A 23635-nucleotide genomic window follows, 5' to 3' on the forward strand; every position below is an offset into this window, starting at 1 on the left:
GGAACAAGACATGGAGGCCCTCCTCCTCTTCTTTCTAAACCTTTTAAGTGTAAAATTTACATATTCATTGCATTAAATATTGAATTTATTTAACTAAAATTGTTTTAATTTGAACAATGTTATTTTCTTATAAAATGTTAAAATAAGAATGTACATGAATGTGTAAATGAAAATATACACACTAAACAAAATATTTTTATTCATATACTACGTCAAGTGGAGGGTGATGTCGGCATGTAGCGGCAAAGGCAGGTCCCTAGGATAAAAAGTTGGGAGTACCACTGAGTTAGAAGAACTTGCAACATCTTAGAGTTTATCACATTGGTTTTGCTCCTGCGACAGATGCAGGAAGCTTTAATAAGGCAGATTCTATTGTATTTCCCCATCGCCGGGGAGTATTCAGAACATATGCAAGGCAGGCTTCTCCAGGTGCCTCCCTCATTTTTTCAAGAATGGGATTTTCTCATTCTTGAAAAGATGCAGCAGAAGCCTGGCTTGCATACAGGCTGCATACTCCCTGGCAAATGGAGAAATGCAATAAAATCACCCTTCTTAAAGTTACATCCCTCATGTATCGTGGGAGCAAAGCCAATGTGATAAACTCCCATATCAGTTGCTATGTAACATTACCCCAAAATTTGTACTCAGGTCTGCAAATTAGCAAAGCCTTGATGACTTCTGCTAGCACAAGGGCTGACCGCTGCAAAAATCTTTTTTTTAAAATTAACCATTTATAATTCCAGATGCTGTTGGACTGCATCACCATTAGCGATGCTGGCCAGAGCTGCTGGGAAGAGCAGTCCAAAGTCACCTTGAAGACAACACTTTGCCACCTTTTCTCATGGGATCTACAGCTATGTGACTATTCCAAGAGCCTATATAATTACAGATTTCAGTTACCATTAAGACAGTGATATGCAGCCAAACCTCATCCATGTTTATTCAAATTAAGCCCTATTGTGATCACAAAGGTTTATTCCCCAGTTGCAGTTGTAGTTTCATGGTTGTCTTTATGAAAGCATGATTAATCAGAGAGAAATTTACACAATCTTTATTGTATGGAAGGAGGAAAAGAATGACGGGGGGAACTATGCATTTAGGAGAAATGTATACTGGCTAAGAACCAGAAATGAAAGACAATTAATTTTGGCTCTTGACCTCAGTCATTTCATTGTTTCCTAGCAAGCAAGACCAGTCCTACTTTATGCTAGCTTTGTATCCAATTAGTCTTCCTTCCCTTATTTAGTTAACAGGGATCACTTTTATTTCACCCTCAGCCTTTCTGCACTGTTCAAAGATCCCAGGTGTAGATCCTACATTCTATTGTAAGCTCTTTTTGAGAACTTGGGAATGTTACTTTTTTGGACTACTGAGTTTTCACTCCCTCTTTTCTGCCTCCTCCTCTTCGATGTATCTATGGCCTCCATAGCCTTCTTCATGCCGGTAAGAGTTGTACCAACTGGATTTGGCCAGAACTGATGGACAGAATTTCATTCTAATTTATTTTTTACAATTTACCAGCATTTACCAAATTTCTTCATAGCCAGCACAGGAAAAGAACTTGAATATTAAAATTCTAGGAAAAAGCAAAATTGACAGATTTCCCCACACCTAGCTGTGGAATATCCACTCAATAGTTGTCTAACATTTTTAGATATTCATAGTCAGCATTCATATAGCCCATATTGCAGATGGGAAAAAATATTCCATTCTGAGACTACCCGTAATGAGATGTGATCCTAACCAAGGTATTCAGTTCATAGTTCAAGGTTTTAACCAACTGTATCCTTCTGGCAGCAAAAGGGATACCAATAGACTGAATATCTTCTCACTCATGTAGATGCTTCCCAATTGCTCCTGGGTATTAAAGGATCCTTTGGAGCAAAAATAGGAGAAATTCCTGTTGCACAAGTAAAGTCCCTCACATGATACTTAATTTATACATCAGTCTTAGCCATCGTGGTACAGCAGCAACAATTGGTACTTCCCCCCACGTTTCCTCCAGTAAGGCTGGACTCGATAACTCACGTCTCCATCCCAAGAATGTGTTTATCCATAAAAACAACATTATCCAACATAGTGGTTCGCAGTCTTTGGCCCTCCATACATTTGAGTTCAGGGTCTTTGAATTTCCAGAAGCCCTGAGCATTGCCATACTGACTGATGCTCCTGGCTGTTGAAGTCCAAAACAAACGGAAAGCCAAAGGTTGAAAACCATGATCTAAAGTGCTTTTGAAATAGTGAAACAAGTGAACAGAAACACCTACCTTTGCAAACAACATGGTAATTCGTACAGCAGTCCCCTCTGGACAGGCAGTCATTTGAACAGTGGCAAGCATTCTCTTCATTGCGTGTCTCTCCACAGCGCTCCTTTGTACATTCCCAGCCTCCAGCTGACATTATCACAAAAGTGGAAACATAAGACACAAAGTTGTTGTTTTCATTAGATGGACACAAAACATACCACAAAGCATACCTTTGGAGCGCAAGATTTACAAAGCAGTCATGAAGGTCTTTCAGGTCCTTCCACTTATGACTTTTGAAACAGAGGTTAGCAAATGGATGATGGCCTAAGCCAGTGAAACCAATGGTGAAGGTTTATGGAAGCTGCAGTTCAAAAACACCCACCCCTGCTTTGAATGCCTTTAAAAATCAGCAAGGCCAGGGGCACAACGGCAAACAGACCACACTGGCTGTCTGCTTAACTATGATGACATTCCCCAAATAATCTTGGGAACTGCAGTCTGTTAAATAGCTACACCTCAATCACATCCTCTCTACTATGATTAATCACATTTTATAGAACTGATTCAAATATGTTGACATCTCCGCATGCTAAAAAATAAATAAATTGCTATGTGAACACCAGCTTAGCAATTGTTCCTTGGGAAGATTTGGGGAAATTCCACCCTCTCCATATCCACATGAATAAAATGAATCACTAAGAAAAAAATTGAATGGAAATACATGAGCATCTTTGTCTGTAAGCAGTATGTGTAGATATGTAGCTGTGGTTGAATTATGTTTTAATGTTTATATCAGCTGTTTAGGAATTCATCAGCTTTGCAAAAGCCTAGTGTTTGAAAATGAGTTTAGGTGAGCCTCGGGCTTATAGGCTCCCCACTCTACCTTGATCACATGGATGCCTCTAGTATCATTCAGCTGTAAATTAGCCACGGTTTAGCATGTCCTCAAGACCTTAAACCAGGGACGTAGCCAAGGGGGGGTTCTTGGGGTCCGGACCCCCCCCCTTCCATTAGAAAAATGAATGGTGTGTGCTGCTGCGCCACCGCACCCAAGCCCCATTATAATGATGGCAGTTATTCTGAACACCCCCCCTTCCTAAAATCCTAGCTACGTCCCTGCTTAAACTGTGCTTAATTTTCACTACAGCTAATAAAAATGAGCAAGATTCATAAACTAGGATCTGACAATGGCTCACTTTTCACTAATTGGAGCTGGTCCAGATTAAGATGATATAGCAAGCTTTGAGAAATATAAAATGGTGGGAGCAAGATTGTTTAAATTTATCCTAGTGACTATGCTGGAGTTGGTGGAAGAAATGTAAGACCCTAAGATTCACACTTCTGATTCTTCTGCTCAAACCAGCTCATAGTATTATGGATTCAGCCCGAGGTTGAATTTCTGTGACTAAAATTGTAACAATTAAAAGATGGCATGAGCTTAGATTCTGAATGGATGAAAGACAGTTCACAAAGATGTCTCAGCCACCCCATCCTACTACAAACATCCAATTCCTCTCTCCAAGATCTCCATTTTATTGTTGATGTTCCCTGCACAATGTGGATGCACATGATGAGCTACAGAGAAAAGGGTGAGAAATAGCTCCAAACTTCACTTATTTGGGGCAATTCTGCTCCCTATCTCAGCAGAATACTGGAACCATATCAGAATAAGGAACTGGAGGACAAGGACCAGATCATGGAGTAGAGGAGAAGAACACTTTTCCTGCCATAAGGCTTACATGCAGGTTGATATATACAAAGCCAGGGCATTTGGACTGCAATGCTAAGCATGCTGGGGCTCCTGTAAGCAAGACAGAATGGCAGACAGTAATGGGAGTGAATTCATTTAGATGCTGGTCTAAATCACTTACCCACAGATACAATGGGGGGGGGGGCATGGTTGGGAGCTGGAAATGCAGTAGATTTACATCTTCTTTTTCCAAAACTACTGTCACACATCCCATATGACCTTTTCTTTCTTTCTGAGATAAAATGTTGACCTCCCAAAAGAAAGAGTGACTACACCCTCCCCATAAGACAAGTTGTGCCCAGGAGTGGGGTATCCAAGATTGGATCACCTCTTCCAATCCTTTGATGAGACTGGAGCTTTGTCAAAAAACAGAGAAGGGATATCTTTCTATGGCCCCTTGAGACACTCTGTTGTAGTTCTACTCAGAGTCTTTGTTAAAAATACATTGTCTAGTTTTTAAGTGCTCAAACACTTAGCCCAGATACCTAAACATTTGAGGGTGAAAGATATGAGCAGTCAGAAATCTGCCTATTATTTCTGTGAAACATGAATGAGTTGTTACTAAAAAGGACCTAGGATCATGCATTAGAAGCAAGGCTAAAACACATCTTGGCACAGGGAGTGACAAGAGGTCATGATAACTTTCATTTGCTGTAGCCATGTATATGAAAAGGGATTAGAACTATCCTACCTGTCTTTAAACATAGTTCTTCCCAGTCAGCACAACAATTCAAGTAGCTCTTGCACAAGTTGTCACAGCGGCAACCTGGAGGCTCTGCATCTTGAATTTCAAAGCATCTGTTTTTGCAGGAGCCAGAAGTATTGATCGAAGAGGAATCTGATAAGACTGGAGGAGGGAGGGAAAGAAAAATAGGATACCATAAGTCAAGCAACCAGTGGATGGTTACAGATTGCTCAAACTACTGCTGTTTATAGTAGTTAGTTAACGGCCCAGCTGTGTCATCCAGTACAAGTGAGAAGGGAACAAAAACAGAAATGGAGGAACAGGGGAAGAATTAATTAAACCAAGAATTGGTATGTTACTGTTTTTATCCCATTGCTGTTCTTATCCTGGATTAATTTATAATAAATCAAAGCTATGTCTATTCTATGGCCCCTCCAAATCCCATTAAAACCCCATATTTTGACCAAAATTATGCAAATTAGAAACTACAGATATAGGATGTAAAATAATTAGGACTTATTAAGAATTAGGAATTCACTGACCAAAACGAAAGGAAGGAGAGAAGATTGTGGACATAGAGTGGGTCCTATATGAAGAAGTCAGTAGAAGGACAAGGGTTTGTAGTGAGCATTAAGGTCTCAACCCATGACCTCACAAAATCTTGCCCTCAAACTTTGACCTCCTGCTAAGAAGGTGAAATAAAGAGTCACTTTTGAGAAATAAAAATTGACTCTGGCTTCTTCAAGCACGTTTCTAGGGTAGAGATGTGAAAGGACACTAAACTGCTTATATTTTTACCATTCACCTCTGCTGTAAGCGAAAGTTAGGAAATAATTCTTTTGTACATGTTTTAAAAAAACCTTGAATTTGCTGCCACAAGGGATGACTGGCCATTTAAGATGTCTTTAAAAGGGAATTAGACAAATTCATTGAGACAAGGCAACCCTATGCCTCTATCTTACCACAAGTATGCTCCTGGATATACATTACTATGAAACAAGAACAGAGTGATATTTTGCCATTCATGTTAAGTTCTTGGGTTTCCCATGGGCATCTGGTTGGCCAATGGGTGAATAAAATACTAGACAAGATGGACCTTTGGTCTGGTCCAGCATGGCTCATGTTATGTTATTAAATAGTTCTTACAACAAATTCTAATTCCCAAACTTTGAGGCCTCAAATAAGACAGACAAAACTGCAGTTGTTGTGTTAAAATGAGTGAGCCCAGAGACGAATATGTTGCTGGGTTACTTAGCAACAAAGAAAGAGAGACAGAATGTGAAGTAAGTGACATATGCCAATATTACAACAATATTCTCTACTGTGTACAGGGATGTATAGAAAATGAATGAATCGGTGAATGGCTCTATATACTTTAGAAGAATAAATATGTAGAGGACTAGGGTTGCTCTCATCCTGAGAGCAAAGGCAGAGGAACCTCAAGGTTCTGCCTTGATAAGTGTGTATATACAGTAGGTATTTTTCTTAATTGTTGGATTTGGTGGTGTTTTTATTTTAATGACATATTCTATGCAGCTGCTTTGCAACTATAAAAGTACACGTTTACAGACATTAGCAAGGGCTGTCACTTGTGAAGTTACATCACCCTTGTAAAATCATCAGGGCCCACACTTTTGACTTCACAATGGGCATCACCACAGATCTCGGGTTTTGGCTCTGAAGTCTCAGGGCCAGGTTTAGTTCTGACCTGACAACCCTGTAAGAGACATAGGCATACATGCAGCCCAGGCTCCTTACACATCCAGCCAAAACGAGTACAGAGATCCAAAATGGACTCTGTGAAGACGGTGCTGAAAATGTGCTTGCAGAGTTCTCAAGGCTATGACATTGGAGCATGAAAGCTTTGTAAGTGCATCCAACCAATCTTGGATACAACCCCCTTTTCAGCTCTTTGGATACTTGTCAGTGAGTGGTTACCTCTGACTTCAAGCACCGAAATCACTACATCGAGACTATGAGTAAAACACCTATCAGTTTGAAGTAAAGAGAAATGAAGCACTTTTCAAATAAACTTTAAAGTACTATAAAAACATATTGAACATATTGAAAAGCATGGAGAAAAGGAGGAAGAAATAAACTCCTGGAAAAATGTCTAATGTGGAAAGTTCAAAAACAGGGTGAGAAAAGGGCTGCCTCAGAAACCACATGTAACACCTCAAAGGCTGGTTCTATAGTCCTCTTCATCCAACTTCCCTACCAAGATAATTTTTCCAGAAAGAAAAAGGTGAATTGTTGATAGGAGCATCAGTTTACCTTCTAATAGATTTCAGAGGCTATCTGCAGCCTCTAACATCCCAAAATATCAATTTTTCAAAACCTCTTAGCCATTTCGAATTTCCTTTTCCTCCCACTTTCCACAGTATGTGCAGCCCCCAGATAATCTCGTGGGACAGATAAGCAGCCCCCAGACCTGCCAAAGTTGCCCATCTCTAATCTAAATGGTAGCCAAGCACATAGAAATACTGTTCATGCATAGGGCTTCGGTCTTTGTACATGTATTTGTGCGTTTCTGTGTTTCTGCCATATTCTAGCACAGGGGTGGAAATCAGGTGATCCTCCTGGGAAAAGAGCAGGATATAAATAAATAAATAAATAAATAAATAAATAAATAAAATATTGCTAAACTACAGTTCTCATAATTCCTCACCTTTGACTCTGCTGGCTAGAGCTACTTGGAGTTGTACTCCATCAATGTCCAGAAGGCTGCACTATTCCTCTGTAGTTCTTATGGCTCAAAGATACAATGGCTAATCTTGGAAGGTACTCTAGTGATCAAGTTGAGAGAGCATGAAGGGGAAATATATTGCATTGACTCAAATGGTTCCATAGAAGGATGAATGAGAGTTGGAGTAGTGGAGGCTGAGACATAATTCTTTACAGAAGATTTGCAACTCCTTCTTTTAGGACTTTATCACACAAGGCTATAAAAGCAGAATTTTAACAGGATAAAAGAGTTTTGGGGCAGTATCACACGACGTCGTGCTGCTGCCTTGCATTCCATTCATTGCTATAGTGCACCTTCATTGATGGGCAAAGCCCATCAATAGGCGCTCAGTCTCACTGCTATTCCATTGATGGAATATCTCCCTTTAGGAAGGAAAAGGCTTAGAATGATAGTGCATTCCCTTCTTCTATTGTAGTGGTGGGGTGTATGTGTGTGAGTGTACATATGCATGCACACTTTTATCTCACTTTTCCCCAACCTGGCACTTTCTGGAAAGCAACTCCCATCCTCACCAGCCAGCATAGTCTGGGAATGGTGGGGAATGTCATACAACACAACCAGATGGCATCAGATTCAAGGAGGTTGTGCCACACGTTTACATACAAGGGTCTAATATAGATAGGACTCGTTTTTTAGACTTGTTTGCTTGTGTTCTGCAGGATAATAAAAACACAGGTTTGGGGAAGGGGAACTATTTTCTCTTCTGAAGAATTATAATTGAAAAGGTGTAATAATTCTGAGCCTTAAGGTGGACAAGACTTGACATTAACAACCAGGTTGTTATTATCTGTCCCTACTTACAGGGGGAGGCCATCTTCACCCATTAAAATTCAGGCATTCTTAAATATTAATATTCATACAAGTACAATGTACATAATGTGCCCTCCATGTGATCAGTGTAGTTTACTCTCAAGGAAGAATACACAGGATAGCCTGAAGGCAGTCATTAATATTGCTGGAATGGCTCAACAACAATCACTACCTTAATATGTATTAGTACTTGATCATTTAGTACAGTCTGGATTGATAATGCCAGAGAAGGCTCCACTACATAGGAGTCTTGGGTATCCATTTTTTCTAGATCATTTCGAGGAGGAGGGAGCTCTGCTCTTCCTAGCCTAGCAGGGCTCAGTCCTGCCTGTTTTTCATTGCAAGAGCTATGCTGTGATTACACCCTACCACAGCGATGTCTCTCCCATATTATATTTCTATCTAAAAACTTTTATCACACCAGACTGCTGTCCTGCCATAATTGTGCCAGTTTAAGAATGGAAGCATGCTGTTTTGACATCATTTCTTATCACACATTTCCCCACAATAGTGCTTTGGTGATCCTTAGTTGTATGATCTGTTCTACATATTACCAAGCACTACCTTCCAAGAAGAGAGGAGCAAGCAATGCCAGCTGCCAACCGTCTCTGGAAGCCAGGTGCTATGTGAATGTGCACCCAGCAGCCAGCTTTGGGAAGGTGTTGATACTGGTAATCATTGCACGAGAGGGAAGAGGAGCAGAATCACAACCTCTCACTCCAAGTAACTGGTTGACAAGCAGAACTGCAGGTGAAGGGACATATCACATGAAGGCAGTAATGGAATAGTAGTGAGACTGAGAGCCTATTGGCATGTTTTGCCCATTAATGAAAAGGTGCACAGTAGTAATTAATAGAAAGCAAGGCAGCAATAGCAATACAAGCTGCATACTCACTTTAGTGACCTACAGAAGGATGCAAGGCTGAGTGGGCCTTGGAGCCCCTGTGATCAAACTCACAACCTTTTGGTGTAGTACAGGCATTTAACCACTGCACCACCAAGGCTCCAGCATGACACTATGTGATACCGCCAAAAATGCTTTTATCTTGTTCAAATTCAATTTTGTAGTCTTGTGTGAGAAAGTCCTAAAAGAGGGAGTTGCAGTTCTTCTGCAAAGGATTCTGAAGCATCTCAGCCTCCACCTCTCATTCATCCTTATATGGAACCATTTGAGGAAGAATCCATGCAATATATTCCCCCTTCTTCCTCTCTCAACTTGATTGCCCTTTTTCTTGCATAAAATGTTAAAAATCAATTATAAGAGCAGAAGATTTTATTAAGTAAAACTAACTGAAATTATTCTTCCCTGAAATGAACAATAAACATCACACAGATTTGGCTGGTCCTAACCAAGCATAGCTTGACCAGAGATTCTGTTGTTGTTGTTTTCATATGGTTTTCTTTGTTACATTTGTCTTTCTGTCCTGATTAATGCTGACAAAATTTACTCTAAACCTTTGTGTTATTCAACCCTGTGGTTCACAACCACATGCTAGTTGAGATACTGTTTTCTAAAAGTGTTTTTGTTACCAGATTGTCAAGTCAGCAGCATCTCATTCTTAAATTTTTAGGATTAAAACATAAGACCAGATAGTGGGCCCCTGTAAAGCCATAATAAGTACGTCCCCATACTGTCCAAGAAGTGGGACAGGCAAGGGTTGAAAGGAGGTTATATCTGCTTCTGGGTCATCTTACTGTGGAAAGAGGCATAAAAAGAATCCAGGTAAATGCCCCCATATTTTTTTCTGCATTACTATTTCTCTCTCATTGCTTATAGCAGAGGGGGAATCATTTAGACTGACTCCAGGATTTGTCTAAATGTCCCTACAAATTGCAAAGATAATCAGTGACTAGAATGGTGCTATGTTAGCAGCCAGGAGCTCTTAGAAGTAGTGAAGTGGGATCCTCAGATGCTTTAAAAGATGGAGACTTTATGTCATATAGTTCCCTCCCTGTCCAAGGCCACAATGCATCTGTTATAGCATTCCCAAACACTGAGTGGACCATCTATATTTAATCCAAGACATCCTAAACATGATCTGAATCAATGAATGCACTTGTTGCAAACATTGCTTTACTCCCAAAACTCTCACAATCTGCCCACACCTTAAGATCTCAGGAAGTTATTTTATTGTGAGTCAGTCCATTAGTCCATCTCACTCAATATTGCTGACCCTGCTTGGCACTTGCTCTCAAATATTTTTGCAGGTCTACCTGGAGATGCCAAGGACCTTCTGCATGCAAAGCATATACTCAGACACTGAGCTGAGCACTCTGCCTATGCCTCCAGTCATCTTTTGTTCTGTCTCTCCCAACACCAGAGAGGTGAAGGCCATATAAGTTTCTACAGGGACAGAGAACTGGGATCTGAGGTCAGACCTATATTTTTTTTCCACAGCCCTTGGGATGCTGTTCCAGGGCCACAGGACTGCACTGTTAATCTCTCAGATTTTTCCACTGCCAGATTTGAGTGTGACATTTCACAAGATGATCCCAGAATGAACTATTTTAACGTCTTTCAGGAGGTTGTTCAATATTTTCATTTACCTATTCCATTCAGCCTGTCTCATTACCAAACCTTGTGCAACATTTGTATTTGCTCTTGGAACTCAGCCACATTGGTTTTTCAGACACAAATGACACCACAAGATGTGCTTGGCTCCAGGATTTGCTGAAGACCTCTTTCATTGTCAATTGCAAAAAAATAAAATTTAGCAGGCATTTATTGGACTGTTGGTCTAGATACACAAACTTATTGTGTGCAAAGAATAATTTCTACGTAGTTTTTTGCATAGCACATTAAGTGGATTTTGCTGTATCTTACACACTGCACAGCTATGCTGCTACTCAAACTCCAGTTTGAAAAAAACAAGTTAATTCAGGCGTGTTACAGACCGCCCAGAAGGGGCGGTCTGCCGCCACAGCCATTTGCAGTGCGGAGGAGCCCCAGTGTCCAAACCGCGAGGCTCCTCCGCGCTGCAAATAAGAAGTGCCAAAATGGCGCTTCTCTTTGCAGCGCGGATATGACGGTGTGAGGCGCCAATGGCGCACTCGCAGCATCATATGCGCCACGCGACGTTCAGACGCAGCGTGTCCGCTACCTAAAGATGGCGCCCTCGTGTGGAACGGGCTCCGTCATTTTGTACGGACTCAGTCCGTATTAGGGTTAGGGGCGTCCGGAAGGGACGCCCCTTTCTAACCCTAATATGGACCCAGTCCGTACTTTATGCCCGTCTGTAACGGGCCTCAGTTATTCCCAGTGCCCATTAGATCATTTAGTACAAATGCAAATAAATACCATATAATAGTAAAGTCATGTGATTCAATACCATTCCAAACAATATGATAAAAAAGGATTCCATTTTCTCCCTATCCTTACTGGAGACTTTTTTTAAAAACTGCCCAACTACATTTTTTAAAAACTGCACAACTTAAATTTGACACACTTTGCAGGCTGGTCAATTTGTGTTGTAGTAGTACCACGAAGGCTCAATAACATTACTTTTCTGCCAGTGGGATTGTCGGGCACCCACTGGCAGTCCCATATAAAAAGTTGGTGTTGCTATTGTTGTTGTTAACTGCCCTTGAGTCATCCCCCACTCATAGCAACCCTGTAGATGAGACATCTCCAAAAAACCCAATTTTCCACTGCTCTGCTTAAGTCTTGTAGATTCATGCCCGTGTCATCCTCACTGATTCCATCCATCTGACATGCAGTCTTCTTCTCTTTTTACTGCCCTCCATCTTTCCTAGCATTGCTTTCTCATCATACAAAGAGCAGGTTTAGACTCAGAAGGTGGAGTGAGGACAGGAGGAAGGAACATCAACAATCTACAATATGCAGACAACACCATACTACTAGTGGAGAACGTCACAGACTTGGAACAAATAGTAAGGAAGGTCAAAGAAGAAAGTGCAAAGGCAGGCTTAAGACTGAACATAAAAAAATAATAATAATGACCATGGAGGAACTGCATAAATTCATCCTAGTCAATCAGGAAATCAAAACAGTTAAAGAGTTCCTGAACCTTGGATCAAACATTGATCAGAATAGAGACTGCAATCAGGAAATCAGTAGTAGACAGGGAATGTGAAGGAACTAGACAAGATCATAAGGAGTAAAGACATACAAGTGTTCACTAAAGTTAGAATTATCCAAGCCATTGTATTCCCCATCACCATATATGGATGTGAGAGCTGGACAGTGAAGAAATCTGACAGAAAGAAAATCAACTCGTTTGAGATGTGGTGCAGGAAAAGAGTGCTGAGGCTACCATGGACAGCCAAAAAGACAAACAAATGGGTCCTTGAGCCTGTAAAAGAAATTTCCCTTGTAGCCAAGTTGATCAAATTGAGGATGTCATACTTTGGCCACATAACCTATGTTTTCTTTGTGGTTGAAGAGCTATCAAAGCTTCTCTCACCACAGGTGCCTCCCATGCCCATTGATAACATATCTATCTTATAACCATGTTGGTATTTCCCAAGGCACCAGCAGTAGCCATGCCAATGTTAACAAGATACTAGACTGCACATATTCCAGATTATCCAAATGATCAAAAACATTCATACACTGACAGATTTTGAGAAAAGTTATTTTGGGACTATGGGCTCATCTATACTTGACAGTATATTTGGGGCTGCATTCAGAATATTCTGGCCCCAAATTCACTTCTTACTTTGGTCTCTTCCCCCAGCGACAACAGGCAGCTGCCTTCCCACATGGTTCCCATTTTCTGCCCAGCACTGGTGTTGAAATCAGAACAAGGCACCCAGCCATGCTATTGATTCTGAGAGACTCATTCTGACCTCAGAACAACTTGTGCCCACAGCAGTGGCACTGGGTGATAAATAGGGACCGCAAGTTAAAAAGCCATGGCAGCCACTAAAAACCCCCTGGAAACCTGCAGCATTTTTTTTAAATGCAGGTTAGGGTAAGGAAACCACCAGCTGAGTGCAGGTGTCATAGAGACAGACCCAACCTGATTTGGGGATTTAGCCTAGTGTTGTGTAAGTAGGAGGCAGTAAGCCAGGTGGGAGGACTTGTAGTAATCCGTGTAAACAAGGCCTATATCTCCAAGAATATCCCATCCAGCGTGGCTATTGTGCTGGATGGGGGATTTGAAGAGTTATGGTCAAAGAAGCAGCTCTCCTAACCACTGCTGCCAGTGCATCATGGGAGAGGACTTGTAACAGCAGTCTTACAGATAACCTATCAATGGAACCTATCAGATGTGCCCTTATAGGGTTGCCATAATTCTCTACTAAAACCAGGGACAAAATGTAGGACAAAATTTAGACCAAAATATAAGACAATTGTAGGATAAAATTTAACCCAACATGTAGGACATTTAAGAAAAATAGAGGACCTTAAATGTCCTACATTTTGGGCTAAATTTTATCCTACAGTTGTCCTTTATTTTGGTCTAAATTTTGTCCTACATTTTGTCCCTGTTTTTAGTAGAGAATTATGGCAACTCTACCTGTACAACATAAAAGGGCAAAACATTTATAAGAGAATTGTTCCTAGCAGCTCTGGCTCTCTAGTACACAAATACAAGGCCTGCTTTGCACCAGGTATTTCAACCCCATCACTATGGGTCAGCCAGACTCTACTGTTAGTTCTAGGCATGACACAAATTAGCAAATGGAAATTAGAAAGAACCACTTCTAAGTCCTTCTGACTTTACCAATCAAGTGACTTCATAAGAATGAATCTTCTGGATGATAACACCTCCTTGATGTTTGCAGTAGGGAAGGTGTCACAATAGAGCTTGCAATTTCACAACACACTGAAAAGGACCCAGCTTACTGTCAGAACACTTACTTTATATGTCATTCCTTAGCATCTCCAGTTAACATGGAGGATGGAAAACACATCCTCACAGTCAACCGTCCTAGGATGACTGTTGGCTCTGCAATATCAGTTTGCTTTCCTCAGCTAGGACACAAGAAATCTAACTGCTTCAGGAACATACTGCTGACTGAAGTATATGATGTCCTGTAATACTACAGAGGAAAATCCAAGGGCAAAGCTAGCATCTGTGAGGTGTTTTTTCCCCAAACATATGGAGAGCAGATTCCTATTTATAGTGTTCTGCAAAAGTGCAAAAAGACAGACAAGGTCACAATGCAATGCATTACAAAACAGCAACACCCTGATTTGAATAATGATAACAATGCAATGCCACAGTAAGCGGCATACTTTCAAAGCCAAAAGATTACTGTTTTTGCTCCAACTCATACAGAAGGAACTGAATTCTGAGTGCACTCTACTAATTAAAACCTTCCCAACACTTAAGAATATGTTTTCAAGACAGCAACAATAAAAAGCACTCATCTCCTGGCTGTGAAGTGCAGGTATAGAGAACTCATATTAAAAGCCTGCATCTGAATGGGCAAATTAAAGCAAAAGCCAAAAGATTCACCCTGTTTTCCTACTCACAAAAAGGATTTTTCTCCAAGCAATGGCCAAACCTCATGCACAGCAGCCAACACAACCCAAAACTCAAAGAGGTGTATCTTACTAGCCATACAAGTTGCCATAGTGCTAGTAGACAAAGATGATGGGCTTTGAATGTACATGTTGTGCAGGCAAGTAAGTCCCTTTTGTGAAGTGAACCACTGAGTCAAAACAGAGTCCAGATCTGTTACTTTTACCAGTATCAGTTTGGGAGTACTCCTGGACTTGTCTCTACAGCTGACATCTCAGGTGGAGGCGATAGCCAGGAGTGCATGGTACCAGCTTTGGCTGATACGCCAACTGCGTCCCTACCTGGCTCAGGGAGACCTTGAAACAGTAGTACATGCACTGGTAACCTCTTGTTTAGATTTCTACAATGTGCTCTACATGGGGATACCTTTGTAACAAGTTCGAAAGCTTCAGTTGATGCAGAATGCCACAGTCAGACTGATCACTAGAACGCCGAGATCAGAACATATTACACCGGTATTGAAATCTCTTCATTGGTTGCTGATTAGCTTCTGGGCACAATACAAAGTGTTGGTTATTACCTATAAAGTCCTATTTGGCCTGGGCCCGAGTTACTTAAGGGAATGCCTCTCCCTTCATAATCCACCCTGCATTCTCAGAACATCTAGAACAAAAATATTAGAACATCCTAAAACCAGGTTGAAAACTACCTCTTGTAGAACATTTTCTGTGATGGCCCCCAGACTTTGGAACAACTAACCAGAAGAGATCCGTCTTATCACTTCTTTGGAAGCCTCTAAAAAGGCATTGAAGACAGATCTCTTCTGGCGGGCCTATCCAAATGATCTCTTCTAATTTGATTTTGAATAATATCTTACTACAATGACTCGATCCTATGTTTGTGAGCAATACTGTAGCAACCCCTCCCTTTTTATCTCTTCTTTTGATTGATGTATTTCGAATTATATCTATTTTATGACGTTTTTACTTGTTGCAGTTCCACTTTGATCCGAAGGGAGAAGCGGGAAATATAAATAAAATTTTATTATTATTATTATTAAACCAGTGTCCACATCAGCTGGGCAATTCTGGGACTTGTAGTAGGGAAAGAATCACTTCTTCACATTCTGCTTCAAAGTACTATTTTTTTTAAAGGATTTCTTAAAAAGTCTTTTGCTTTCAGAAACTGATGTGGAGTTTTTCAAAGTACTCAACTCTCAACAGCAGCTGGGCTGTTTTGATATCTCCAGCCATATGTTTGGAATTTACTAAGTACGATATCCAGCACCTGTAAAGACAGTGCGAGCTATCTTCCAGCAACAGATGGAGAAAACATTTTCCATGTTAGCTTGGAAAGCAGCAGGATCAGACAGCAGAATTTGATCCAAAGGGATGTTAAGGACTTAAATGTGCAAGCCAACTCAGCAGAGGTGTAAGAGGCCTCTGCCACAAATGTTCCCACCTTGCCGTTCCTAAGGGGTTCTGCCCCATCTGCAGCTTCCATTACCAATAATAGGAATCATGTGTGGTTATCAAAGCCTGAAGCAGTCTCCTTTGATCTGAGCATTTGTTACCAGTTAAAAATAAGTTATGCTGGATAACAGCACACCCTTCTCTTCACAGACCATCGTTCAGATCTCCCATTTGTGACACTGAAACTCCAGGCCTCCTGATCTCACATTTTGTACATCCTGTTTCCATTACCGTGATACATTAGAAACAACTTTGGCAAGGAAAGCAAACACCAGCATGTATCCATACACACACATACTGTTTATGGTCACAACAATACAGCCAGCAACTTCATGGCAGTTTCATTTCTCCAAACGTATACTTTAAAAAAAAAAAGTATGCCTCAGAATGCAAAGAAGGTTATAAAAACATCCAAAATCCACAAAACAGTGATACCTTTTTGGGGTCAACCAAAATGCACAAAAGTCATGCTGCAAGCTTTCAAAGCTCCACTGGAGGTTATAAACATAAAGGAGGTTATTATGTTTGTGTGTCTACGAGAACTGTCTACAACATCAGTATGGTAGGAGGCATAAAACAATTTTCAGTACATTAGCAATTAATCAGAAGCTTTGCTAGATGAGAATCAGATCTGCTTTTATTTTATTTGCCAGCATCCCCAGCCTCACACCATCCAGTCAGGTTGGACTACAACTTCCATCACCCACAATTTCCATGCTGGCTGGGAGAGAGCAAGGCTCTGTAGCCCAGCATGTCTGGATGATCCATGCTGAGAAACAACATGTTAAGCAACTCATTGCCTCCCTTTAAAAAAAACAAAAATAATTTCAATATTCAAATTAGCATCTGTACGTGCACACTAAATAGCTGCAAATTCCTTGAAATGTTTAAATCCCCAGAGCAGCTTAGTAGTAGAGATGAATCCTTCATGTCCTGTATATTATTGCCAGCCTTCCCTAGCTTCACACCATCCAGCTGAGTTGGACTACAACTCCTATCATCCACAATTCCCACACTGGTTGGGAAATGGTGAGGCAAGGCAGTCCATCACATCTGGAGGTGCTGGGCTGAGAAAAGCTAAGACTTCTTTTTGTATGTCAGAGCCAGAAACTGCAGTATGAGTCAAGGGCAATGAAGAACACCACTTCAGAAGCATTAGAATTGCTGATCAGTAAGAACATAAATCTGAGAGCAGCTTTCTGATCAGACCAAGGAAAAACATTCCCAGCTGGGAACAGTCAGATATTTCTGGAAAACTCACAGGCAGGGCATCTTGTGTTCAGATATAGGATGCCTCTGAGTACACAGTGTTGGAGGTCAAACAAGACTGGAGGACTACAGGATCTGTGGTGCCAACTGGCCAGGCGATACTGGCAACAAGAAGGCAAGCTAGTTGGACCATTGCTTTGTTCCAGCTGGACTCTTTTTATTATCCCCCCAATAAACTGTATTTATAGAAGTATACTGCTCCTGAATATGCAGGCTCACCCAGCTATTATGGGATTAACCAATTGTCCATTATTAGAAAGCCATTTAAGCTGGCAGAGACAAATGTATTCTACAGACAAATTAGTTGCGCTGAAAGGTCTTTCTCCTGCCCTCAGTTATTGTGGTTTTTTAACATTTAATATGCATTAATCCAGAGCCTGGAAAAGTTCCTTTTTAGCCACGTGGGCTAGAGATTTTGTGAGAGTTGTAGTCTTTAAAAAGTCCTAAGGTTAAAAATGCATTCTGAGAAAATCTAGAAGGAAAGGTCCTGATGTCTCTTTCTTTCCCCTCCTCTCTTAAACCTAAAAAGGATGCCACATTTAAGTTATCCAACATCTGCATCATGCAGTGTCCAGCATTAAACACATTTGTTGTTTTGTTGTGTGCCTTCAAGTCCTTTCAAACTTATGGTGACCCTAAGGTGAACCTATCATGAGGTTTTCTTGGAAAGTTTCTTCAGAGGGGATTTGCCATTGCCATCCTCAGAAGCTGAGAGACAGTGACTTGCCCAAGGTTTAACTGAAGGTCACCATAAGTTGGAAATGACCTGAAAGCACACAACAACTCTACTGTTGTGTGCCTTCAGGTAATTTCTAATTTATGGATACCCTAAGGCAAAGCTGTCATTCTTGGCAAGTTTCTTTGGAAAGGGTTTTCCATTGCCATCCTCTGAGGCTGAGAGAGTGTGACTTGCTCAAGGCCACCCAGTGGGTTTACATGAATGAGCAGAGATTCAGAACCTGGTCTCCAGAGTCATTGTCCAATGCTCAAACCACTATACCACACTGGGTCACATTAAACACCTGATATCCCCATTTCTTTGCTCCTGACCCCTCCATTTCTCTGCCAGGAGGCTGGCTATATGAATTTTCAGGAGCCAAGGCAGCAAGCCAGCAGATAATCAGAAATCTCTTTCTGTCCAAAAATGCAAACTAATCCAATGAAACCCAAGTTTCCCATATGCTATTTTCAGAGAGGTCTGCAAGTATCTGGAAATCAGTGCACTTCACTTTCTGTATATTCCCACCACAACTCAATGTAACCAACATTAAAAAAATACTGACTTTGACAGAATTGATTGTATAGTGTAAACATGCCCATGCACACACATGAAACCCCCAAATATCTGAGATCCTGAACATAAATTGAACGTATCTGTCTCTCCCTCTCTAACACAGAGAAGTAAATAGGTTACCTATAAGCAAGCCTTGGAAGTCAATAAACCCCAGCTTTTTCACATAACCTTTGACATATTCCGGAACAGAAAAGAACAGTAAAAAGACATTTTCAAAGTCATTTCAACCCACCTGGCCTCCCTCTGCCAAATGCATCAAAATAGACCATTCATAGGCATTCCTTTACCTGAGATCCGAACATCTTCCACCACATCGCTGCTTTGCTTAAACCTCTCAGCTACAAATCCAAAGCAGACGTTCAGAGCCACAGCAAACGTGAACCAGGATATTACCTGCAAATAAGACAAGAGAGAAAACTGTAGAAGTTAACCAAATTAATCCAAGCCATGAGTCAGCTTTGGTTTGGTTAGATTGAAGCAGAATAAAACCAGCTGTTTTCTGCCTTTCCTTGCAGCCTGGGCAACCACAGTCCAGGACACTGCAGCAACTTCAGAAAAGAATTTGGGAATAAAATGGCCTGATTTGCAAACTCTATTTTAAAAAAAGACATTTATTTTTATTTGCCTTCCCTCCACCCTTGTGGGAGACATTGTGGCTCCTCCTTAAAGAGAGAGAAAAAAGGTCAGCTCCTACCTGATGTAAATGGAAAGAGTTTTTCTTAGCCATGCTAAAGAGGATTCTTGAAAAGCCTCCACAGTGGCTTCGCTTTGGCTTTAAACTGAGTGCAGGGCTCTGTTTGCTCAGTCTATTAGCTACAACTAATCCCACCTGGTGAGGTTGACAGCCGCAATGTGATTTGTCCAGGGGGAGGTTTCATCATGTTCCACTCACAAATCGTAGCAGCTCTGGAGTGCCAGAAAAATGCAAGCATCATGCCTCTCCCCAGGTCCCTCCCCCATAACACACACACACACACACGTTTTATGTGGTTTCCCTCTGGCAGCGCAGAGCTTTCTTCTCTTGCTGTGGCCAATAAGTCCATATTCATTTTGATTCCTCTCCCTGATGGGAGGATGGCTTGAGACTCCAGAGAAAAGAGAAACCCAATGTGTGTGCATCATTTCCAGCCTGGGATGTTGTTGGGTTTTTGTAATTACATTTAAGATTTAATTAAAGCAAAGAAGGAAATAACACCTCTTTGAGATTTCTTGTTTTAAAAGATGGCCATAATGGGTTGAGTCCAGACTTAAGCCATATATAGAGTTGCTGCGCCAGCATGTTGTAGTAGTTTGAGCGTTGGACTAAGACTCTGGAGACCAGGGTGTGAATTCTGGCTCAGCCATGGAAGTCTACTGGATGACCATGGGCAAGTCATACTCTGTCAGCCTCAGAGGATGGCAATGGCAAATGACCTCGGAAGAAACTTGCCACAAAAACCCTGTAATAGGGTTGCCTTAGAGTCACCGTAAGTTGAAAATTACTTGAAGGCACACAACAACAACAACAACAACAACAACAACAACAACAGAGTTGTCTCCCTCTCCCAAATGCAGAATTATTGTTGCGTGCCTTCATGTCATGAAATGCACTCATTGCATTCACTGTATGGAGGCTGGGAAAGGCAAAGAGCAGTCCTCTCAATGTCTGATTGCAAGTCCCACCAGTCCTGGCTAATGTTGAGAAATGCTGGGAACTGCAAATCAAAATCATCTGGAAGGCCAATCCTGCATTTAGTGCCATAGGTTAGATGTAAGTCACGCTTAGAATAGACTACTGAATCAAACTCAATTTATTTTAGTGGGTCTACTCTAAGAATGATTTACATCTGGATTCAACCTGATCAACTGTAATTTGTTCTTAGCATTCATACCCAAAGTGTATTTCATCTCTAGCATCTATTATCAGAGATGTAGACTTTAGAGACTCTGAGACCAAAGCCCTAAAGTACAACAGTGTGAACCAGTTCTCACTAATATAATATTTGGCACTTATCACGCATGAGTACAAAACATGGATCAAAATTGTCATGGTATGGACAATCATGCATTTTTAAAAAGGGGATCCCCATGTGACAGTTCAACCTTCCTCAGCCTGTTGCTTTCCAGATGTGTTCCTATCATTCCCACCCAGCTTGGCCAATGAGTTACATTCCAACATATCTGGAGGTCATCAGGTTTAGGAAAACTGTCACATCTAAAACCAAAATAAAAATAAGTCTTCAACAAATCACTTTTACTGCCTTTGATGAACAGTCCTATTTACAAAAGTAGTTTATCATAGTGTGATAGAGTTCTGATTCAAACTGTCAGTTAATTTTATTTGCTCAAGGAAATTATTTACCAAGCAAGAACAACCCCACCTGATGAAAACAGCTTTCACTGAACTGTTTAGCAACAACCACATTTAAAGGGGCAGACTAATGATTGTCAAACCTCTTTTCTTTTTCAAAAGTTAACTTTTCTAGATCCATTCAAAATTATCACTTGTGTAGCTCAGGCTACAGACTCCAGCACTATCAGTGCTACATAGTTTGGCACCAGATCTAGACCACTAAAATCAAAGAAAGCATTGATAACAAACTGCAAGAGGTCCAGAAATCAAGATCCCCCCATGCAGCTTCATTAACCAGCTGCTCTTGTCTGATAGCCCTTGTGATACAATTGAGTCATAGAGTTGAATGACACCTTGGAGGTCATTCAAACTAATTCTCTCCTCAATGCAGGACTGCAACTAAAGCATGGGTGAGGAACCCAGTTGTATAACTAGTATATTTGACACCCCATGCAGATAATTTTTAAATACCCCTCTCCTCTCTTCAACAACCTTTTCAGGGGTCTGTTGGAGCTGCAGGCTGGGCAGAAAAGGGGGGCAAATCGCTTTCCTGCCTGGCCAACAGACCTGCCAGACTCAGAAGCCACCCACTGGTGAAAGTGGGCTGCTGCTTCCAACCCACAACCTTTCATGGACTGGCAGAGCTGCTGGCCTGGTGAGAAAGGGATGCAACTCACTTTCCTGCCTGGTCAGCACACTCACCAAACCCAGAAGAAGCCTCTTCCCAGCAGCAGCCACTGGTGGGCAGTGGTTTCCCTGCACCTGGTGTCACCCAGTGCAGGGGGCCAGGGAGCAGGGCTTCTGGGACTTTCCTCATGATGCAAGGAGCCCTGCACAGTGAGAGTCCCTGCACAGGGAGAAGAAGGAAAACTGTTTCTGGGTGGCCTTTTTGATTGATTGAGTTTCTAAAAAATTTTAAACTTGGGAGAGCATGTTTGTTGCTGAGGGAGTGGGGCTTCTGCGAGTCACTTCTGTGAGTCACTGGGGGGCAGAGCTAGCAGCCTAGCTCGATATTAGGAAGAACTTCCTGACATTAAGAGCTGTTGAACAGTGGAATATGCTGCCTTGGAGAGTGATGAGGTCTCCTTCTTTGGAGGTCTTTAAACAGGGGCTGGATGGCCACCTGGTTGGGGATGCTTTAATTGTGAGTTTCTGCATGGCAGGGGGTTGGATTGTATGGCCCTTATGGTCTGTTACAACTTATGATTCTATGAGCACACAAGCCTCCCTCGGTGCTGCCCCATCCTTCTCCTCATGAGTAAAAGTACAGGCTGGCATGGGAGGAGGGCCCAACTGAATGGCACCCTCTTCTGGGGTGTCATCCAGTGTGGGCCACACCACCACACATCCCCTTGTGACTCCATTGCTGGTGGGGTTGCAGCAGTCAGCAGTCCCGCCAGACAAGAAAGGAGCTACTGGGTGGCACCAGTACCCACCCCCAACAGCAGTCACAGCCAAGGGATGGCAAAGGCCCCCTGACTGGTGGAGGGAGGCAGTCAGGGGGGTCTTGGAATGGACAGCAGCAACAGCCCCACTGTGTGTTCAACCCCCCCTGAGGGGCCACCCAGTTCCATTCATACCCCGTGCACTCCTCTAATGATGCCCCCTCAAGAGGCTTGATCTGGTTCTCCAGGGGTACTAACCTGGACTTCTTAGGTTCTCCAAGATGTCCACACTCATTTTTCTGTTATCCCACTCTTTTGGTAGCTTCCTTGTTTGCGTTCTGTTCATTTCCTCTCATTCCGAAAGTCTGAATTGCCTCTTCCAAAACTTGTTTACTAGCAGTAAGAACTTTTGAGACAAATATTTGAGAAAGTGCCTCTCCCAATATGTGAATGTCCAAGTATTAAGATCTGCAGTGACAATGGTGCATTTCCTCTGTGCCCCACAATTAATACACTGTGTGAGGACATGGGAAAGGGTCTTTTCAGCTCTGGCACCCCTGTTGTGGAATGCCTTCTTCCTGGAGTCCTGATTTGCTTCAACACTGGTTTCATTTAGGCACTGAGTGAAAACCTAGCTGTTCACCAAAGGCTTTAGGTCTCACTGATTTATTTCAAATGCTAATGATCATGAGTTTCAACTCTTTTAATCTGACTTGTTAATTATGTTGAATACATTTAGTCTGAGAGCCAGTCTGGTATAGTGGTTTGAACACAGGAGACCAGGTTCAAATCCTCACTCAGCCATGGAAGACCTTGGGCAAGTCACATTCTCTCAGAGGAAGGAAAAGGCAAACTCCCTCTGAATAAATCTTGTCAAGAAAACTCCATGAAAACCCCTACCTTAGAATCGCCATAAGTCAGAAATGACTTGAAGGCATGCAGCAACAGAATTTAGAATTTATTTAAATTATTTTTATTGATTTAAACTGTGTCGGCATGTTTGTATTACCTTCACTTGTATGTCAGCCCAAGATCTTTTCATATAGGGTGAGGAACGATGATGGTGGTAGTGATGATGCTAGTATTTTGCAATACCAGTAATAGCAATACAGTGGACCCTTAGTATCCACTGGGTTTTGGTTCCAGGACCCCCCCCCCCCCCCCATGGATACCAAAATCTATGGATGCTTAAATCCCATTAAATATAATGGC

The 23635-nt window shown here is 41.7% G+C and overlaps 1 protein-coding gene across 3 annotated transcripts in view; it reads right to left on the reverse strand.

Annotated features, from left to right (window-relative positions):
* The window catches only part of ENPP2 (ectonucleotide pyrophosphatase/phosphodiesterase 2), a 120149-nt gene that overhangs the window by 60239 nt on the left and 36275 nt on the right, over nt 1-23635 (reverse strand). For 2 of the 3 annotated variants that reach the window (XM_089517878.1, XM_089517876.1), the window contains exons 1-4: nt 19401-19598; nt 18994-19099; nt 4688-4843; nt 2268-2393 (exon numbers count right to left, since the gene is read on the reverse strand). In XM_089517878.1, coding sequence (XP_089374004.1) covers nt 2268-2393; nt 4688-4843; nt 18994-19099; nt 19401-19433 — 421 coding nt within the window. In that variant the 5' untranslated portion in view covers nt 19434-19598. Of the gene's footprint in view, nt 1-2267; nt 2394-4687; nt 4844-18993; nt 19100-19400; nt 19599-23635 lie in introns of those variants that run through there. The other variant, XM_089517877.1, reaches the window with a different exon arrangement.

This window comes from Sceloporus occidentalis, unplaced genomic scaffold (genome assembly GCF_023333645.1).
Source record: "Sceloporus occidentalis isolate IW3139 unplaced genomic scaffold, rSceOcc1.0.p SCAF_3, whole genome shotgun sequence".
Taxonomy (NCBI): Eukaryota; Metazoa; Chordata; class Lepidosauria; order Squamata; family Phrynosomatidae; genus Sceloporus; species Sceloporus occidentalis.